Genomic DNA, 13,673 nt, shown 5'->3' with positions numbered 1-13,673 from the left:
TAGTATAGTGTAGTATTTACAGCTAACTAATAGTATACATTTTGTAGTAAAATAAACTGTAGTATAAACTATAGTAATTAATGTAGTGTTTTGCGGACTGTAGTATCCTGTAGTATTTACTGTAGTGTTTTGGAGAACATCACTGTAGTATTTATTATAGTGTTTTAGTTTTATTATCTTTGACATAGAAGTGGAGGATATCACCTTCAGGAAACCAATTGGAGAAATAGTAAAAGAGCACATTTCCATAACCTGTAGGTAGGTAGGTAGGACTGGGGTCTGACCGGCTAGTTCAGAGCTTCTGCTCTATTTATTCTATAACCTGGTACACAATATATGGTATATACACTATACAGTGCCTTGCGAAAGTATTCGGCCCCCTTGAACTTTGCGACCTTTTGCCACATTTCAGGCTTCAAACATAAAGATATAAAACTGTATTTTTTTGTGAAGAATCAACAACAAGTGGGACACAATCATGAAGTGGAACGACATTTATTGGATATTTCAAACTTTTTTAACAAATCAAAAACTGAAAAATTGGGCGTGCAAAATTATTCAGCCCCTTTACTTTCAGTGCAGCAAACTCTCTCCAGAAGTTCAGTGAGGATCTCTGAATGATCCAATGTTGACCTAAATGACTAATGATGATAAATACAATCCACCTGTGTGAAATATCCAATAAATGTTGTTCCACTTCATGATTGTGTCCCACTTGTTGTTGATTCTTCACAAAAAAATACAGTTTTATATCTTTATGTTTGAAGCCTGAAATGTGGCAAAAGGTCGCAAAGTTCAAGGGGGCCGAATACTTTCGCAAGGCACTGTATATACAAAGTATGAGGACACCCCTTCAAATTGGTGGATTCAGCTATTTCGGCCACATCCAGCTGAAATAATCAATTTAATAAGAAATATTATATAAATGTCTTAAAGCTAAAACATACCAAAATAATACATTATCTGATAAAATTGCATTAAAAAAGGGGCACAAGACAGGAATGTCCCCTCTCCAACCTCCTGTTTGCAATAGCAATTGAAACGCTTGCAGAAATAATTATACAGAACCCAAATGTAACAGGTATCAGTATTGGTGAACATGAATATAAACTAAACTTATTTGCAAATTATCTCCTGATATGGCTGACCAATATCGAAAACTCAGAATGCTCAAAAATCACAGGATATAATTATCGTGGGAAAAAATGATGGTAATAAGAAAAATAATAACTCACGATCTACAGCAATCCTTTATGTGGACCACAAAAAAATATGAAATACTTGGGATGCTTAACAAGTGACAACAAATATATAAAGTTAACATTATTCCATTACTCAAAAATATGAAAGCAGATCTAATTAAATGGAAACAATCTTCCCATAAATCTCACAGGCAGAATAAACCTCTTCAGAATGGCATAGATGTTAAATGGGCAAATAAAAGGAAAGTTTTACATCTTCAAGTCTGAGGGTGGTTTTAACCTTCCTGAGTCTGAGGGTGGTTTTAACCTTCCTGAGTCTGAGGGTGGTTTTAACCTTCCTGAGTCTGAGGGTGGTTTTAACCTTCCTGAGTCTGAGGGTGGTTTTAACCTTCCTGAGTCTGAGGGTGGTTTTAACCTTCCTGAGTCTGAGGGTGGTTTTAACCTTCCTGAGTCTGAGGGTGGTTTTAACCTTCCTGAGTCTGAGGGTGGTTTTAACCTTCCTGAGTCTGAGGGTGGTTTTAACCTTCCTGAGTCTGAGGGTGGTTTTAACCTTCCTGAGTCTGAGGGTGGTTTTAACCTTCCTGAGTTTGAGGGTGGTTTTAACCTTCCTGAGTCTGAGGGGGGTTTTAACCTTCCTAAGTCTGAGGATGGTTTTAACCTTCCTGAGTCTGGGGGTGGTTTTAACCTTCCTGAGTCTGGGGGTGGTTTTAACCTTCCTGAGTCTGAGGGGGGTTTTAACCTTGTATTGGACTGACTCGCCACCAAAGGCTTTTACTTGCGACATATAGTTAAATGCACTAAAGCGGAACAATGTGTACATAATGAAGATACACATGCTCATCCCCAGAATTTTTCCACTTGTCTATTTTCAAAGGATAAAGCTAAGAATATTAACAACTCAATAGTTAAAGGGGAATTTCACCCTGGGGGAATCTGGGTTTGGTTTCATCATGTCTGAGACATTTCTAGGACAGTGAGATGTGTTTCACACATAATAGCCCAGGAGGAAAGCAGGGCAGGGCGTTGCGCGCTGAACGATACACCCTATGACGGCTTCAGGTGTATTGATGGGGGCGAGATCTAACAATAAATGAAGTCCTGCTTAGTGGCATTTCACGATGGCTCTATGTTATATTGATTGCAATTCACATTTTTGTGGGTGTAGATATGGTTGTCCTTGTTCCATAGAGTCTTTCAGCGATGTTCCTATCGGCGGATTCATTGCTAAATATACAAGCAGACACAGTTTTTTCTGTCTCTGAAAGAATGCAACTTGTGTTAGGCCCAACATCAATGCCCAACATCACTAATGCTCTTGTGGCTGAATGGAAGTAAATTCTCGCAGCAATGTTCCAACATCTCGTGGAAAGCCTTCCCAGAATTGTGGAGGCTGTAATAGCAGCAAAGGGGGGACCAACTCCATATTAATGCCCATGATTTAGTAATGAGATGTTCGACGAGCAGGTGTCCACATACTTTTGGTCATATAGTGTACTTGGCATGTAGTTTTCAACTTCAACTTGTGGGTGGCACAAATTGGAATATGGGGAGGGGAATGGGCAGGGTATATGCAAATTAAATACTGTATTATTTACTATAGTTAAAAAAGGTAAACACACAATGGTCTCTGCCAATAAAACACACTGACAGCCACAGCCCCTAGAAGACAAACAGGGAAAGAGATCAAGACATCATTCTATTGCTACTAGTTCGGTACTGTGTCTTGACAGGGTTACCGGACCAGTGACAAATCAAAGTTTAGTTTGTCATATGGACGCCATACAGCCAAGTGTACAATGAAATGCTTAAATAATGTCGCCCTTTGGCAAGCGTCTGGGAGTTAAGATGGAAGGGCAAGGTGGACACTGACCTCAATGGGCAAAAACTGGGTCCATCAATGTGGTTTCCATGTCATTTCAACACAAAAAATAAATTTGATAGCGTTGAATAAATGTGGAAAACAAATCAACTTTGAGAGCATTTCCTCATATTTTCACCTAACTTTTAGCCTAAATCACATGACATGGTGAATTTGTTTCTTGATTTCACGTTGAATTTACGTTTACAACTTAACCAAATGTAAATCAAAACAAGACGTTGAACTGACATCTGTGCCCAGTAGGATAGACAGGGTTAGAGGTTAGGGGTTAGGGTTATTAGGGTCATAGGTTTTAGGTACACTTGCTCATGCACATCAGCAGCTCCATGCGCAGGGCAATGCGGGTGTGCCAACCCAGAGGGAGGAGCCTAACATAGCGGGCCACAATAGGAGGACGTAGCAGGTTCTGAACGGACGACGAGCGGTCCGAGTTCCCATAGAACACCTGCGGGAACAGAGACACGACATTAGCCAGTCGATAACATGCCCATCTGACATCAACCAATCAGCTGACTAACAGCCTATAGACTATAGAGAAGGATATGCAAGCGAGATGGGCTGAATCCCAAATGGCACCCAATGTAGTGCACCACTTTTCCAGAGCCCATAGAGCTCTGGTCAAAACTACTCCATTAGATAGGAAATAGAGTGCCATTTTAGAACACAGAGCCTAAGAGGAACTGACAATTGTCCCCTTGTGATTTAGTAGTATTACTAGTAGCATAATCCAGAATGCCTAGCCTGCATACTGACCCTGTTGTTGGTCCTACTGCACACTGACCCTGTTGTTGGTCCTACTGCACACTGACACTGTTGTTGGTCCTACTGCACACTGACCCTGTTATTAGTCCTACTGCATAATGACCCTGTTGTTGGTCCTACTGCATACTGACCCTGTTGTTGGTCCTACTGCACACTGACCCTGTTGTTGGTCCTACTGCATACTGACCCTGTTGTTGGTCCTACTGTATACCTTCCCTGTTGTTGGTCCCAATTTATACTGACTGTTGTTGGTCCTAATTTATACTGACCCTGTTGTTGGTGCTACTGTATACTGACCCTGTTGCTGGTCCTACTGTATACTGACCCTGTTGTTGGTCCTACTGTATACTGACCCTGTTGTTTGTCCTACTGTATACTGACCCTGTTGTTGGTCCTACTGTATACTGGCCCTGTTGTTGGTCCTACTGTATACTGACCCTGTTGTTGCCAGTCTGGTCCTTGTAGTAGATCCAGTTTAGGTTCTGATCGGTGCGGTACTGGACGCTGTACTTAGTCAGCCACTCATCAGCATCACAGCGACCCTGCGTCAGGATACCTGAGACCACACCCACATCCTGCAGGTCAATCTGGATCCACTGGCTGTTGTCCTGGAACTTAGACAGCCATGCACACCTGGAAAGGAGGAGGAACATACATGTTAATTAGGGCTGTCAAAGTTAACGCTGTTAATTTATTTAGATTTTTTTTTTCACATCTCCATTGTATTAGGTTGTATGATAGAACCCTCAAACTAAACTCTGGTCCTCTTATCTAGTTCCACTGCATTCTTTCATTGTTCCCCTTTAATCAGGGACTGATTTAGACCTGGTACATCAGGTGGGTGAAATTCATTATCAGGTAGAACAGAGAACCAGCAGGCTCTGGAACCCGTAGTGTAAAAGTTGAATATCCCTGCGATAGATAAAACATTGTGTCAACAATTGTCTCAACGATTTTCATTTAGGGAAACTCAACGTTTGAATTACAGTTTACAATATTTCTCACAAAATGTTTACTTCAACGTTCTGCAACATTGTAATTAGATTTCAGTTTCAGTTCCATGTGTCAAACTATTTTTTCAGTTATATTAAAACCAGGTAAATCTGGAGAGTCCCTGCTGATTACGGACCCATTAGTTTAATAAATTGTGAAAACAAAATAATAACAAAGCTCATATGTAATAGAATGGCAAAATTATTAAGACTTGATACATACAGTATCATTCAAACAGGGTTTATGAATTACTTACAAACAAATATAATAACATATTTTAGTTTAATATCAATATGCAAAAAACAAAATATATAGATTGATCAATAATGGCTATTCATGCCGAAAAGACTTATGACCGTCATGAATGGTGTTTTCTATTTGGAAGCTTTCAACTTTCCAGCTGAAATAATGTATTTAATAAAAAATATTATATACAGTTGAAGATGGAAGTTAACATACACCTTAGCCAAATACATTTAAACTCAGTTTCACAATTCCTGACATTTAGTCCTACAAAGAAAATCCTTTCTTAGGTCAGTTAGGATCACCACTTTATTTCAAGAATGTGAAATGTCAGGATAATAGTAGAGATAATTATTTATTTCAGATTTAATTTAGTTCATCACATTCCCAGTGGGTCAGAAGTTTATATGCACTCAATTAGTATTTGGTAGCATTACCTTTATATTGTTTAACTTGTGTCAAACGTATTGGGTAGCCTTCCACAATAAGTTGGGTGAATTTTGGCCCATTCCTCCTGACAGAGCTGGTGTAACTGAGTCAGGTTTGTAGGACTCCTTGCTCGCACACATTTTTTTTCAGTTCTGCCCACAAATGTTTTGGAGCAGTGGCTTCTTCCTTGCTGAGCGCCCTTTCAGGTTATGTCGATATAGGACTTGTTTTACTGTGGATATAGATACTTTTGTACCTGTTGCTTCCAGCATCTTCACAAGGTCCTTTGCTGTTGTTCTGGGATTGATTTGTACTTTTTGCACCAAAGTACGTTCATCTCTAGGAGACAGAACGCGTCTCCTTCCTGAGCGGTATGATGGCTGCGTGGTCCCATGGTGTTTATACTTGCGTACTACTGTTTGTACAGATGAACGTGGTACCTTCAGGCATTTGGAAATTGCTCCCAAGGATGAACCAGACTTGTGGAGGTCTACAATGTTTCTTCTGAGGTCTTGGCTGATTTCTTTTGATTTTCCCATGATCTCAAGCAAAGAGGCACTGTGTTTGAAGGTAGGCCTTGAAATACATCCACAGGTACACCTCCAATTGACTCAAATTATGTAAATTAACCTATCAGAAGCTTCTAAAGCCATGACATAATTTTCTGGAGTTTTCCAAGCTGTTTAAAGGCACAGTCAACTTAGTGTATGTCAAATTCTGACTCACTGGAATTGTGATACAGTGAATTATAAGTGAAATAATCTGTCTGTAAACAATTGTTGGAACAATTACTTGTGTCATGAACAAAGTAGATGTCCTAACCGTCTTGCCAAAACTGTAGTTTGTTAACAAGAAATTTGTGGAGTGGTTGAAAAATGAGTTTTAATGACTCCAACCTAAGTGTATGTAAACTTCCAACTTCGACTGTAGAGAACAACGTGCTTGACGTGCTTTGACTTCAACTATACATGTCCTAAAGCTAAAATATACACAAATAATATATTATCTAAAAAAAGGGGCACAAGACAGGGATGTTCCCTCTCCCCCTCCTGTTTGCACTAGCAATTGAACCGCCTGCAGAAATAATTAGCCAAACGTAACAGGTATTAGTAAACATGATGTCACGTCTTCTCCTGCTCCTCCCTTCCGGCATTTGATGTCGCCGGTTAAACTAACCACCGGTCCTGGCAACCATCATTATGCACACCTAGCAGCAATCATTACGCGCACCTTTGCTTCATCATGAGGCACACCTGGACTCCATTACCGCACTCATTACCTCCCCTTTCTCTGGCACTCCCTTAGGTTCATTCCCCAGGCAGTATTGTTTCTGTGTTTCATGTCAAGAAGCTACTCCTATGTTGTATTAAACTTATCACCTGCACCTGCTTCTCGACTCCCAGTGTCTACGTTACAGAGTACTGCCTCAACAAATGGAAGCAACAGGAAATCAGAACATCTCCCAGACGGTCGACGAGCAGAGATACCTACTTCGTCAACACCACGACCAGCTGGTGCAACTGGGGACGGCTATGGAAGAGGTTCTTTGCAGTGCTCAATGTCTCAAACATACCCAAGAGGCGTTGCCTTCAGCAGAGGATAGTCTACCACCAGTCTATCCAGAGAGCCAGCACACCAGCCCATTCAGCAACCCACTCAGGTCAGCGATTCCCGTTTGTCCCTCCTTGATAAATATGACGGCCACACACTTCCCAGCGGCTGAGTGAAGCAGAAGGAAACAGCTTGGGCTCTGTCTCTATTGTGGTCAAGGAGGGCACCATCTCTAGCAGTGTCCGGTACGTCCCAACTCGGGATCCAGGAGAGCAAGAGGGTGTGAGTATCCCCTCTTCATCACTTTCTGCCAAACACTTTTTGGTGTTGATCACACTAGTTGACTGTCCCTCATGTATCTACAGCGTTAGTGGATTCCGGTGCCACGGGAACTTTATAGACCAGACCCTTGCCTCCTCTCTTAACATCACCTCAAAAACCAGCTCACAATAACATCCTCAACCTCCCTTGGCTTCAACGCCATAACTCCACCATCTCATGGTCAAGGATTAAAATCACGGACTGACCACCCGAATGCTGGAGGACCTGCTTTCCTGTCCTCTGTGGTTCCACGTCGGTTGAGAGTCCTGTGGTTTCCCTTCAGCCCAGGCTGTTAGCCAGCCTGCCAGCATAGTGGAGTCTGCCACTAGCACAGTCAGTGTAGTCAGCTCAGCTATCACCATTGAGACCGTGTCTGTGCCTCGACCTAGGTTGGGCAAAAATAAACATGGCAGTGTTCGCCTTAGCAATCTCACTAGGATAAAGACCTCCTCCATTCCTGTCATTATTGAAAAAGATCTTGATACCTCACATCTCAAAATAGGGCTACATAATGTTAGATCCCTTACTTCAAAGGCAATTATTGTCAATGAACTAATCACTGATCATAATCATGATGTGATTGGCCTGACTGAAACATGGCTTAAGCCTGATGAATTTACTGTGTTAAATGAGGCCTCACCTCCTGGCTACAATAATGACCATATCCCCCGTGCATCCCGCAAAGGCAGAGGTGTTGCTAACATTTACGATAGCAAATTTCAATTTACAAAAAAAAAATGACGTTTTTGTCTTTTGAGCTTCTCGTCATGAAATCTATGCAGCCTATTCAATCACTTTTATTAGCTACTGTTTACAGGCCTCCTGGGCCATATACAGCGTTCCTCATTGAGTTCCCTGAATTCCTATCGGACCTTGTAGTCATAGCAGATAATATTCTAATCTTTGGTGACTTTAATATTCAAATGGAAAAGTCCACAGACCCACTCCAAAAGGCTTTCGGAGCCATCATAGACTCAGTGGGTTTTGTCCAACATGTCTCTGGACCCACTCACTGTCACAGTCATACGCTGGACCTAGTTTTGTCCCATGGAATAAATGTTGTGGATCTTAATGTTTTTTCTCATAATCCTGGACTATCAGACCACCATTTTATTAAGTTTGCAATCGCAACAAATAATCTGCTCAAACCCCAACCAAGGAACATCAAAAGTCGTGCTATAAATTCACAGACAACACAAAGATTCCTTGATGACCTTCCAGATTCCCTCTGTCTACCCAAGGACGCCAGAGGACAAAAATAAGTTAACCACCTAACTGAGGAACTCAATTTAACCTTGCGCAATACCCTAGATGCAGTTGCACCCCTAAAAACTAAAAACATTTCTCATAAGAAACTAGCTCCCTGGTACACAGAAAATACCCGAGCTCTGAAGCAAGCTTCCAGAAAATTGGAACGGAAATGGCGCCACACCAAACTGGAAGTCTTCCGACTAGCTTGGAACCGTGCAGTACCGAAGAGCCCTTACTGCTGCTCGATCATCCTATTTTTCTAACTTAATTGAGGAAAATAAGAACAATCCGAAATTCCTTTTTGATACTGTCGCAAAGCTAACTAAAAAGCAGCATTCCCCAAGAGAGGATGGCTTTCACTTTAGCAGTGATAAATTCATGAACTTCTTGGAGGAAAATATCATGATTATTAGAAAGCAAATTACGGACTCCTCTTTAAATCTGCGTATTCCTTCAAAGCTCAGTTGTCCTGAGTCTGCACAACTCTGCCAGGACCTAGGATCAAGAGAGACGCTAAAGTGTTTTAGTACTATATCTCTTGACACAATGATGAAAACAATGATCATGGCCTCTAAACCTTCAAGCTGCATACTGGACCCTATTCCAACTAAACTACTGAAAGAGCTGCTTCCTGTGCTTGGCCCTCCTATGTTGAACATAATAAACGGCTCTCTATCCACCGGATGTGTACGCAACTGACTAAAAGTGGCAGTAATAAAGCCTCTCTTGAAACAGCCAAACCTTGACCCAGAAAATATAAAAAACTATCGGCCTATATCGAATCTTCCATTCCTCTCAAACATTTTAGAAAGGGCTGTTGTACAGCAACTCACTGACCTCCTGAATACAAACAATGTATACGAAATGCTTCAGTCTGGTTTTAGACTCCATCATAGCACTGAGACTGCACTTGTGAAGGTGGTAAATGACCTTTTAATGGCATCAGACCGAGGCTCTGCATCTGTCCTCGTGCACCTAAACCTTAGTGCTGCTTTTGATACCATCGATCACCACATTCTTTTGGAGAGATTGGAAACCCAAATTGGTCTAGACGGACAAGTTCTGGCCTGGTTTAGATCTTATCTGTCGGAAAGATATCAGTTTGTCTCTGTGAATGGTTTGTCCTCTGACAAATCAAGGATCCGTTTTAGGACCACTATTGTTTTCACTATATATTTTACCTCTTGGTGATGTCATTTGGAAACATAATGTTAACTTTCACTGCTATGCGGATGACACACAGCTGTACATTTCAATGAAACATGGTGAAGCCCCAAAATTGCCCTCGCTGGAAGCCTGTGTTTCAGACATAAGGAAGTGGATGGCTGCAAATGTTCTACTTTCAAACTCGGACAAAACAGAGATGCTTGTTCTAGGTCCCAAGAAACAAAGAGATCTTCTGTTGAATCTGACAATTAATCTTGATGGTTGTACAGTCATCTCAAATAAAACTGTGAAGGACCTTGGCGTTACTCTGGACCCTGATCTCTCTTTTGACGAACATATCAAGACTGTTTCAAGGACAGCTTTTTTCCATCTATGTAACATTGCAAAAATCAGAAACTTTCTGTCTAAAAATGATGGAGGAAAAATGAATCCATGCTTTTGTGACCTCTAGGTTAGACTACTGCAATGCTCTACTTTCCGGCTACCCAGATAAAACACTAAATAAACTTCAGTTAGTGCTAAACACGGCTGCTAGAATATTGACTAGAACCAAAACATTTTTATCATATTACTCCAGTGCTAGCCTCTCTACACTGGCTTCCTGGGACATGGCTGATTTCAAGGCTTTACTGCTAACCTACAAAGCATTACATTGGCTTGCTCTTACCTATCTTTCCGATTTGGTCCTGCCGTACATACCTACACCAACACTATGGTCACAAGATGCAGTTCTCCTAACTGTCCCTATAATTTCTAAGCAAACAGCTGGAGGCAGGGATTTCTCCTATAGCGCTCCATTTTTATGGTCTACCTATCCATGTGAGAGATGCAGACTTGGTCTCAACCTTTAAAGTCTTTATTGAAGACTCATCTCTTCAGTAGGTCCTATGATTGAGTGTAGTTTGGCCCAGGAGTGTGAAGGTGAACGGAAAGGCACTGGAGCAACGAACCGCCCTTGCTGTCTCTGCCTGGCCGGTTTCCCTCTCTCCACTGAGATTCTCTGCCTCAAACCATATTACGGGGGGCTGAGTCTCTGGCTTACAGGTGCTCTTCCATGCCATCCCTAGGAGGGGTGCGCCACTTGAGTGGGTTGAGTCACTGACGTGATCTTCCTGTCCGGGTTGGCGCCCCCCCCTCAGGTTGTGCCATGGCGGAGATCTTCATGGGCTATACCCGGCCATGTCTCAGGATAGTAAGTTGGTGGTTGAAGGTATCCCTCTAGTGGTGTGGGGGCTGTGCTTTGGCAAAGGGGATGGGGTTATATCCTGCCTGTTTGGCACTGTCCGGGGGTATCATTGGATGGGGCCACAGTGGCTCCCGACCCCTCCTGTCTCATCCTCCAGTATTTATGCTGCAGTAGTTGATGTGTCGGGGGGCTAGGAAGAGTCTGTTTTATCTGGAGTATTTCTCCTGTCTTATCCGGTGTCCTGTGTCAATTTAAGTATGCTCTCTCTAATTCTCTCTCTCTCTCAGAGGACCTGAGCCCTAGGACCATGCCTCAGGACTACACGGCCTGATGACTCCTTGATGTCCCCAGTCCACCTGGCCGTGCTGCTGCTCCAGTTTCAACTGTTCTGCCTGCGGCTATGGAACCCTGACCTGTTCACCAGACGTGCCAACTGTCCCAGACCTGCTGTTTTCAACTCTCTAGAGACAGCAGGAGCGGTAGAGATACTCTGAATGATTGGCTATGAAAAGCCAACCGACATTTACTCCTGAGGTGCTGACTTGCTGCACCTGTTGCACCCTCGACAACCACTGTGGTTATTATTATTTGACCCTGATTGTCATTTATGAACATTTGAACAACTTGGTCATGTTCTGTTATAATCTCCACCCGGCACAGCCAGAAGAGGGCTGGCCACCCCTCATAGCCTGGTTCCTCTCTAGGTTTCTTCCTAGGTTCTGGCCTTTCTAAGGAGTTATTCCCAGCCACCGTGCTTCTTCACCTGCATTGCTTGCTGTTTGGGATTTTAAGCTGGGTTTCTGTACAGCACTTTGAGATATCAGCTGATGTAAGTAGGAATTTATAAATACATTTGATTTGAAATTTGATGAGAGCTTGTTATTCTGGCACCACCCGGCCAGGTCTCTGACCTCCTCCCTATAGGCTGTCTCGTCGTTGTCGGTGATCAGGCCTACCACTGTTGTATCGTCTGCAAACTTAATGATGGTGTATGAGTCATGCCTGGTCATGCAGTCGTGAGTGAACAGGGACTACAAGAGGGGACTGAGCACGTACCCCTGGGTGGTTCCAGTGTTGAGGATCAGTGTGGCAGATGTGTTGCTACCTAATCTCACCACCTGGGGGTGGCCCGTAAGGAAGTCCAGGATCCAGTTGCAGATGGAGGTGTTTAGTCCCAGGATCCTTAGCTTAGTGATGAGCTTTGAGGGTAATATGGTGCTGAATGCTGAGCTGTAGTCAATGAACAGCATTCTCGCATAGGTGTTCCTTTTGTCCAGGTGGGAAAGGGCAGTGTGGAGTGTAATAGAGATTGCATCTGTGGATCTGTTTGACCGGTATGCAAATTGGAGTGGTCTAGGTTTTCTGGGATAATGGTGTTGATGTGAGCCATTACCAGCCTTTCAAAGCACTTCATGGCTACATACGTGAGTGCTACGGGTCTGTAGTCATTTAGGAAGGTTGCCTTAGTGGTATTGGTATTGTTGGTATTACAGACTCAATCATGGACAAGTTGAAAATGTCAGTAAAGACACCTGCCAGTTGGTCAGCACATGCCCGGAGCACACGTCCTGGTAATCCGTCTGGCCCAGCAGCCTTGTGCATGTTGACATGTTTCAAGGTCTTACTCACGTCGGCTACGGAGAGCGTGATCGCACTGTCGTCCGGAACAGCTGATGCTCTCATGCACGCCTCAGTGCAACTTGCCTCAAAGCGAGCATAGAAGTGCTTTTGCTCATCTGGTAGGCTCGTGTCACTGGGAAGCTCGCGGCTGTGCTTCCCTTTGTAGTCTGTAATAGTTTGCAAGCCCGGCCACATAAGACGAGCTTCGGAGCCGGTGTAGAATGATTCGTCGCAGGGCATGTATGTACAGTCACTGTGGGGACGACATCCTCAATGCACTTATTGATAAAGCCAGTGACTTATGTAGTGTACTCCTTCCTCAATGCCATCGGAAGAATCCCGGAACATGTTCCAGTCTGTGATAGCAAAACAGTCCTGTAGTTTAGCATCTGTTTCATCTGACCACTTTTATATAGACTGAGTCATTGGTGCTTCCTGCTTTCATTTTCGCTTGTAAGCAGGAATCAGGAGGATAGAGTTGTGGTCAGTTTTACCAAATGGAGGGCGAGTTAGAGCTTTGTACACGTCTCTGTGTTTGGAGTACAGGTGATCTAGAATTGTTTTCCCTCTGGTTGCCCATTTAACATGTTGATAGAAATTTGGTAGAACTGATTTAAGTTTCCCTGCATTAAAGTCTCAGGCCACTAGGAGTGCCGCCTCTGGGTGAGTGTTTTCCTGTTTGCTTATTTCTTTATACAGCTGACTGAGTGCGGTCTTAGTGCCGGCATCTGTCTGTGGTGGTAAATAAACGGCCACGAAAAGTATAGCTGAAAACTCTCTAGGCAAGTAGTGTGGCCTGCAGTTTATCACAATATACTCTACTTCAGCCAAGTAAAATCTAGAGACTTCCTAGATTTCGTGCACCAGCTGTTGTTTACAAATATGCACAGACCGTCCCCCCTCGTCTTACCGGAGTGTGCTGTACTATCTTGCCAGTGCAGCGTATATCCCGCTAGCTGAATATCCATGTTATTATTCAGCCACGATTCCGTGAAACATAAGGTACAGCTTTTGATGTCCCGTTGGTAGGATATTCGTGATTGTACCTCGTCCAGGTTATTGTCCAATG

General features: G+C 43.0%; 1 protein-coding gene across 1 annotated transcript in view; it reads right to left on the bottom strand.

Moving 5' to 3' along the window:
- Positions 1-776: 776 nt before the first annotated feature.
- Positions 777-13,673, bottom strand: part of LOC139410301 (retinoschisin-like) — a 48,407-nt gene continuing 35,510 nt past the window's right edge. The window contains exons 5-6 of the mRNA XM_071155790.1: positions 4,281-4,476; positions 777-3,526 (exon numbers count right to left, since the gene is read on the bottom strand). Of these exons, the coding sequence (XP_071011891.1) occupies positions 3,374-3,526; positions 4,281-4,476 (349 nt within the window). The 3' untranslated portion in view covers positions 777-3,373. The remainder of the gene's footprint in view (positions 3,527-4,280; positions 4,477-13,673) is intronic.

The sequence above is a fragment of the Oncorhynchus clarkii genome, chromosome 5 (genome assembly GCF_045791955.1).
Source record: "Oncorhynchus clarkii lewisi isolate Uvic-CL-2024 chromosome 5, UVic_Ocla_1.0, whole genome shotgun sequence".
Taxonomy (NCBI): Eukaryota; Metazoa; Chordata; class Actinopteri; order Salmoniformes; family Salmonidae; genus Oncorhynchus; species Oncorhynchus clarkii.
The sequence above is the reverse complement of the archived record's forward strand: the minus strand, read 5'-3'. Positions and strand labels throughout refer to the sequence as shown.